The following is an 8,368-nucleotide window of genomic DNA, read 5'->3' on the forward strand; positions in this document are numbered from 1 at the left end:
TTATAGTTAGTCGAAGAGGCATTGAGTTATATCCCTCCAAGATAAAGACCATTCGAGAGCTGCCTCCCCCGAAGAATAAAAAAGAAGTCAAGAGTTTACTCGGGAGGTTGAACTACATCAGCAGGTTCATTGCGCAACTTACAACCACATGTGAGCCTATTTTCAAGTTGTTGAAAAAGAACGCCGCTATCAAGTGGATAGATGAGTGCCAAGTAGCTTTTGATAAGATCAAGGAATATTTGTCAAATGCCCCTGTTTTGGTCCCGCCGAAACCTGGTAGGCCTCTATTTTTATATTTATCAGTAATGGATAGTTCCTTTGGTTGTGTTCTGGGTCCTTAAGATGCCACAGGCAAAAAGGAACAAGCAATATATTGTTTGAGCAAAAGTTCACCACTTATGAGGCCAAATACACTCTTTTGGAAAGGACATGTTGTACCTTAACCTGGGTTGCTCAGAAGCTTAGGCATTATATTTTGGCCTATACAACTTACCTCATATCCCAAATGGATCCCCTAAAGTACATTCTTCAAATGCCGATGCCAACTAGCAGATTGGCAAAGTGCCAAATCTTGCTCACAGAGTTTGATATTGTTTATGTCACTCACACTGCCATGAAGGCACAAGCTTTGGCTGATCATCTGGCAGAAAACCCGATTGATGATGAGTATGAATCTTTGAACACATACTTGCCAGATGAAGAGGTTAATTTAGTTGAAGATGCAGTCCAAGATGACAGTCAATTTTGGAAACTATACTTTGATGGGGCTGTCAACATCAAAAGCGTAGGGATTGGGGCAATTCTTGTATCACCTACTGGGCAACATTACCCTGCCACAGCGAGACTTCATTTCTTATGGACATACAACACAGTAGAATATGAAGCTTGCATCATGGGTCTCAATATGGCAATAAACCTAAATGTGCATGAACTGCTGGGGATGGGAGATTCAGATTTGTTTATTCGGAAGGCTCAAGGTGATTGGGAGACTCGAGACATCAAGCTCATTCCATATAGACAATGTGTGGAAGAACTTAGCAAAAGGTTCAAGTCCATCGAGTTCAGGTACATTCCCAGGTTTCATAATGAATTAGCTGATGCCTTGGCCACCCTGGCCTCAATATTTCCATATCCGGGTAATACTCACATTGACCCACTAGAAATTCAAATTCGGGATCTACATGGTTATTGCAATACAATTGAAGCAGAACTAGACGGTGAACCATGGTACCGTGATATTAAACAGTTTCTGAAAACAAGAGAATATGCGGAACATGCTAATAGGGATCAAAAGAGAACTATTAGGCGACTCTCTGATGGTTTCTTTTTGATTGGGGAAATCCTATACAAAAGAACCCCGGATTTGAATTTATTGAGATGTGTGGATGCCAAAGAAGCTGAAATGATTGTGAATGAGGTGCATTCGGGAGTTTGTGGTCCACAAATGAATGTATATGTTCTAGCAAAGAAAATCCTTCGTACAGGATATTATTGGCTTACTATGGAGTGAGATTGCTTTCGTTTTGTTAGCAAGTGCCACCAGTGTCAGATTCATAGGGATTTGATTCACTTGCCTCCTTTAGAGTTATATCCTATGTCGACTCCTTGGCCTTTTATTGCTTGGGGAATGGACGTCATTAGCCCAATTGAGCCAAAAGTTTCAAATGTTCATAGATTCATCTTGGTCGAAATTGATTACTTCACTAAATGGGTGGAAGCTATTACATTGAAAGCAATTATCAAGAAAGCAGTAGTAGACTTTGTTCACTTCAACATCATCTGTCGTTTCTGTATTCCAAAAACCATTATTGCAGATATGCTACTAATTTGAATAGTCATCTGATGAAAGAGGTATCCGAACAATTAAAAATTGAGCATCACAATTCTACTCCTTACCGCCCCAAAGCTAATGGGCTGTTGAAACTGCGAATAAGAACATCAAGAAGATTCTTAGAAAGATGGTCCAAGGGTCTAGACAATGGCATGAGAAATTGCCTTTTGCTCATTTGGGATATCAGACAACTTGTCACGACCCCGCTTCGCTTCCATGAACCGCCATGATGACACCTAGTCTTTACAACTAGGTAAGCCTAAATTACGGAAGATAAACCAAATTGTAGAGATAAAACAGTTTATGATATAAGTAGGGAAATAAAACAGTATTTAAAAGTGCCGCTCGGCATACACAATATTTAACTCTCAAACTAATACATACTTCTAAGACCTGAAAACCCATGAATCACAAGCTAAGGATCACTACATAGTGCTCTAACTCTAGAATAGTCTAAAATAAAAGAAATACAGAAGGGTTGTAACTACAAAGAGAATAGAGAGAGACTCCTCGGTCTGCAGATGCGGTAGATATACCTCGAAGTCTCCGAAGGGTCGCGTCGCCTCACGGATGGTAAGTCTGAGTTGAAGCACCTGGATCTGCACATGAAAAACAGCGCAGAAAGGGCACGAGTACACTACATCGGTACTCAGTAAGTACCAAGCCTAACCTCAGTCGGGTAGTAACGAGGAAGGTTAGGGCCCTACTGAGATTAAATAAGTATAGAAATGACAGAATAAGATAAACAGTTCAATTGAGAATCTACAATACGAATCTAATATAGGATAATAAAAAAGTCAATAATTGAAACAGGGATAAGGACAAAACACAAGGAAATACTACTCATAATAAGGATGATAACCGAGGGATCTCTCAGTATCCTCAATATATATGCCAGGGATCTCTTGGTATCCCGAGGATCTCTTGGTATCCTCAATATACGTGTCGGGGATCTCTTGGTATCCCACACCTCAATTCAAATCATAAATACGTACAAGGGATCTCCCGAGATGCCGTCCCGTAGTCCCAAAGTAAAACATACAGCAACAACACAAGAATATTCAATTAAGCTCAATTTCGTACCAAATAAATAGAACATTCTACCATAACATGCTTCACATAATTCAACTAAGTCAATTTAAGCAAATAATCAGTTAAGTCAATTAGACACGCTTTTCCTAAGCTAACAGCAGATTTAAATTTCAAGTGAAATGAAACAGGAACAAGGAACACAATTGAAATTACTTAAAGAAAACCGGATTTTCAACAATTAGATCAAGTATGCACTTGTCCCCTAACGTACCAGGCATTTCAATTATCAAATATACCAAATCCTAAGAGGAAGATCCCCCACTCAAGGTTAGGCAAGCCACTTACCTCGAATCGGCTAAATAATCAATCCGAAACCACGCTCTTGCCACGAGTACTCGACTCCAAATAGAGTGAATCTATTCAATTCAATTTCATAATGTAAATAACACTTCAAGTAACTGATTCTACAAAGAAATTCTAAGCTAATACGCGAAATTTTGTAAAATGACCAAAATGCCCCTCGATCCCACATCTCGAAATCGGGTAAAATTTATATTTTCAGAATCCTCACACTCTCATGAGTTTGACCATATCAAAATTATCCCAATCCAGTGCCAAATCCCCAATCAAAACTAAAATTCTTGGTCTAAGAACTTTCCCCTTATTTTCATACAAATTCCAAAATTAAATGATGAATTCATGTTTAGATTAATGGGTTACAAGAAAAAGGAGTTAAGAATCATTATCCAATCGATATCTCTGAAAATACCTCAAAACCTCGCTCAAATCCGAGCTCCCAAGCTTAAGGTTTGATAAAAGTAGCTAAACCCTCGACTTTGAAATTTTATATTCTGCCCAGATAATCCTTAATCGCGATCGCAGAACCCCCTACGCGATTGCATAAGACAACTCCCTCAAAGCAACACGTTGCGACCAGCTCTATGCGATCGCATAGAGCAAATTCCATCACCCACTGCCACACTAAACCCTTTTACGCGAATGCAATGGTCCTCATGCGAACACAATGACCAACAAACTCACCATATGCGATCGCACTCCTTCCTCTGCGATCGCAATTCACAACAAAGTGCCTGGTGTCAGCTTACTCTACGTGATCGCAGGTGATCTCACGCGATCACAATGAACAAATCAATGCTGTAGAAATATCAGCAAACCTGCAATCGCCGAAAGGCCAAAAGTGCCTGTTTGAGCATCCGAAACACACCGAGGCCCCCGGGACCTCAACCAAACCTAAAACCATATCCCATAACTTCGTTCAAACTTTTTCCAACCTTTGGAACGCTCAAAACAACATCAAAACACCTATTTTTCATCGGATGCAAGCCTAAGAATCCTAAAAAACTCTAAAAATACGCTTTTGATCAAAAAGTCTATCTAACCTCGTTTGAATGACCTGAAATTTTGCACACACATCACATTCAACACTATGGAGCTACTCCAACTTCCGCAATTTCATTCTGACCCTCGGATCAAAATCTCACTATCGAACCGGAAACTTCAAAAATTTGACTTTCGGCATTTCAAGCCTAAATTAGCTACGGACCTCCAAAACACAATCCGAACACGCTCCTAACCCCGAAATCAACCAACGGAGCTAACAGAACCATCAGATTTCCATTCCGAGGCCGTCTTCATACTGTTTCGACTACAGTCAACTTTCCAATAGTTAAGCTTTCATTTAGGGACTAAGTGTCCCAAAACTCTCCGAAACTCGAAACCAAATATCCCGGCAAATCAAAATAGCAGAAATAAACACGGAAAAAGCAGTTACTAGGGGATTGGGGCATTAATTCTTAAGACGATCGACCGGGTCGTCACATCCTTCTACACTTAAACATTCATTCGTCCTCGAACGAGCATAGAGACATACCTGAAGTAGCGAAAAGATGAGGGTAATGCCTACACATATCCTGCTTGGTCTCCCAGGTCGCTTGCTCGACCAACTGACCCCGCCACTGAACCTTACCGAAGCAATGTTCTTTGACCTCAACTTCCTAACCTACCTATCCAATATTGCCACTGGCTCCTCAACATAGGATAGATCCTTGTCCAACTAGATTGAACTAAAATCCAACACATGCGATGGATCACCGTGATACCTTCGGAGCATCGAAACATGAAATACCAGATGAACTTCTACCAAGCTGGGAAGTAAGGCAAGCTCATAAGCAACCTACCCAACACGCCTCAATATCTCAAAAGGTCCAATAAACCTTGGACTCAACTTCACTTTCTTACCAAATCTCATAACGCCCTTCATAGGCGAAACCCGAAGCAGAACCCGATCTCCAACCATTTAGGAAACATCACGAACCTTCCGGTCGGCATAACACTTCTATTTGGACTGGTCTGTACGGAGTATATCTTGAATCACCTTAACCTTCTCCAAAGCATCCTAAACCAAGTCTGTGCCCAATAGTCTAGCCTCACTCGACTCAAACGAACCCACCGGGGATCTACACCGCCTACCATATAAAGCCTCATATAGTGCCATCTGAATGATGGACTGATAGTTGTTGTTGTAAGAAAACTCTGCCAATGGCAAGAACTGATCGCAAGACCCTCCAAACTCAATCAAACACGCAAGGAGCATATCCTCAAGAATCTAAATAGTGCACTCGGACGGTCCATGTGTTTGAGGGTGAAATGTTGTACTCAACTCCACCCGAGTACCAAACTCATGCTGAACGGCCCTCCAGAACCGCGATGTGAACTGAGTACCTCTATCTGAAATGATGGACACTAGAATCCATGCAGATGAAAAATCTCCCAGATATAAATCTCTGCCAACAGCTCCGAAGAATAAGTAGTACAGGCAGAAATGAAATGAGCGGACTTGGTCAGCAGATCCACAATCACCCAAATAGCGTCGAACTTCCTTAGAGTCGGTGGGAGCCCAACTACGAAGTACATAGTGGTCCACTCCCACTTCCACTCCGGAATCTCTATCTGCTGAAGCAACCCACCCGGCCTTTGGTGCTCACACTTAACCTACTGACAGTTAAGGCACCAAGCTACAAATCCAACTATATCTTTCTTCATCCGCCTCCACCAGTAGTGCTGCCTCAAATCCTTATACATCTTCACGGCACCCGGATGGATAGCATACAACAAACTATGGGCCTCCTCTAGAATCAACTCTCGAAGCCCATCAATATTGGGTACACAAATCTGACCATGCATCCTCAATACCCCATCATTACCAATAGTCACATCTCTGGCATCACCGTGCTGATCCTTATCCTTAAGGACAAGCAAATGAGGGTTATCATACTACCACTCCTTGATACGATCAAATAAGGAAGATCGAGAAACCACGCAAGCTAGAACCCTACTAGGCTCCGAAAGATCCAATGTCACGAACTGGCTGGCTAAGGCCTGAACATCCATCACCATAGGCCTCTCCGATACTGGTAAATAAGCCAAACGCCCCAAACTCTCTGCCTGGCAACTCAAAGAATTGGCCATCACATTGTCCTTGCCCGGGTGATAGAAAATAGTGATGTCATAGTCCTTTAGCAACTCTAACCACCTCCTCTGGCGCAAATTTAGATCCTTTTGCTTGAACAAGTGCTGCAAGCTCCGATGGTCAGTATAAATCTCATAGGGAACCCCTTATAAATGATGGCACCAAATCTTTAGGGCGTGAACAATGGCAGCTAACTCAAGGTCGTGAGCAAGGTAATTCTTCTCATATATCTTCAACTGTCTGGATGCATAGGCAATCACCTTACCATCCTGCATCAACACCGCTCCGAGGCCAATCCTCGAGGCATTACAATAGACCTTATATGACCCCGAACCTGTAAGCAATATCAAAACCGGGGATGTAGTGAAAGCTATCTTGAGCTTCAGAAATATAGCCTCACACTCCTTCGTCTACTAGAATGGAGCACCTTTCTGGGTCAACCTGGTCATAGGGGCTGCAATCGATGAAAACCTCTCCAAAAAATGACGGTAGTAGCCCGCCAAACCAAGAAAACTGCAGATCTCGGTAGATAATGATGGTCCGGTCCGATAGTGTGATTTTAATCAGAGGGTTGGAATGGAATTCCAAGAGTAACAGTAGTTCCATTGTGTAATTTGAGATATGTGTGCAAAATTCAGGTCATTCGGATGTGGTTTTGTTGGGTTTTTGATCGAAAATGGAATTCAAAAGATTTTAGAAACTTTGGCTTGAATCCGAGATATTTTGGTTGTTTTGATGTTGTTTGAAGTGTTTTGAAGATTTGTACAAGTTTGAATAAGGTTTTAGGATATGTTGATGCATTGGGTTGAGGTCCCGAGGGCCTCGGGATGAATTTGGATGGTTGACGGACCAAATTTTGTAGTTGAAGTTGTTGTAGCAGCTATTGTTCTGGTATTCTCTCATCTACAGTTTGGGGACCGTAGATGCGGAGCCGCAGAAGCAGCGTAGAGGACCACAAAAGCAAAATTTGGGATTTTCCTCAGGAACCGCAGATGCGGTAAAATGTCTGCAGAAGCGGAACTGCTCCTGCGGTTAGAGTTCTGCAGATGTGAAAGCTGGGTCCTTAAGTGAAAGTCGCAGATACGACACTTGTTCCATAGAAGCAGGACCACAGATGCGGCCCCAGGGCTGCAAATTCGGTAATCGTTGGGCAGAACATATAAATAGTTGCCTTTGTGAATTTGAGGGATTCTTTCACCATTTTGATCCAGGTTTGAAGCTTCTAAGATGGGTTTTGAGGATAACAAAGGGGAATCACTTGGAGGTAACATCCTTGACTTCATAACTTATTTTTATGTTATTAAAGACCTAATTAGTGTTGAAAAATTTGAAACAAATGGGTAATTAGGGCTTGAGTTTAAGAGACCTTAAAATGGGGATTTGAGGGGGCGTTTGAACTCTGATTTCTGTGTTGTTGTTATGCATAGACTCGTGAGAGTACGAGATGTCTGGAATGTAAATTTCACCCGATTCCGAAATGTGTGTCCCAGGGCATTTTGGTCTTTTTACATAATTTCACATATTAGCTTAGACTTTAATTGTAGAATCAGTACTTGAAGTGTTATTTACATTATGCAATAAAATTGAATAGATTTTGGCCATTTGGAGTCGACTACTCGTGGAAAAGACGTGGTGTCGGGTTGATTTTGAGCTGGTTCGAGGTAAGTGGCTTGTCTAACCTTGTGTGGGGTACCTTCCCCTTAGGATATGATATTTGATAATAGAAATTCCTTGTATGTGAGGTGACAAGTGCATACTTGAGCTAATTGTTGAAAATTCGATTTTACTTTAAGTATTTAAACTGAGTTGCTTTCTTACCTATTTTTATTCTACATGCAAACTTAGCTTGTGTTAGTTAGAAAAGCATGCTTAGTTGACTTAATTGCCTATTTGCTTAAACTGCCTTAATTGCATTACGTGAAGCATGTTAGGCTAGAATTAACTGTTTACTTGTTACGAACTTAGCATTTATTTTAATATTCTTGAGCTGCTGCTGTGTGTTTTAATTTGGGACT

At 41.4% G+C, this 8,368-nt stretch overlaps 1 protein-coding gene across 1 annotated transcript; it reads left to right on the forward strand.

Moving 5' to 3' along the window:
• Positions 1–505: 505 nt before the first annotated feature.
• Positions 506–1,510, forward strand: LOC138875573 (uncharacterized). Its single transcript, XM_070154411.1, has one exon. The coding sequence runs from the start codon at positions 506–508 to the stop codon at positions 1,508–1,510; it is 1,005 nt and encodes a 334-aa protein (XP_070010512.1).
• Positions 1,511–8,368: the final 6,858 nt, after the last annotated feature.

This window comes from Nicotiana sylvestris, chromosome 8 (assembly GCF_000393655.2).
Source record: "Nicotiana sylvestris chromosome 8, ASM39365v2, whole genome shotgun sequence".
NCBI classification, from domain to species: domain Eukaryota; kingdom Viridiplantae; phylum Streptophyta; class Magnoliopsida; order Solanales; family Solanaceae; genus Nicotiana; species Nicotiana sylvestris.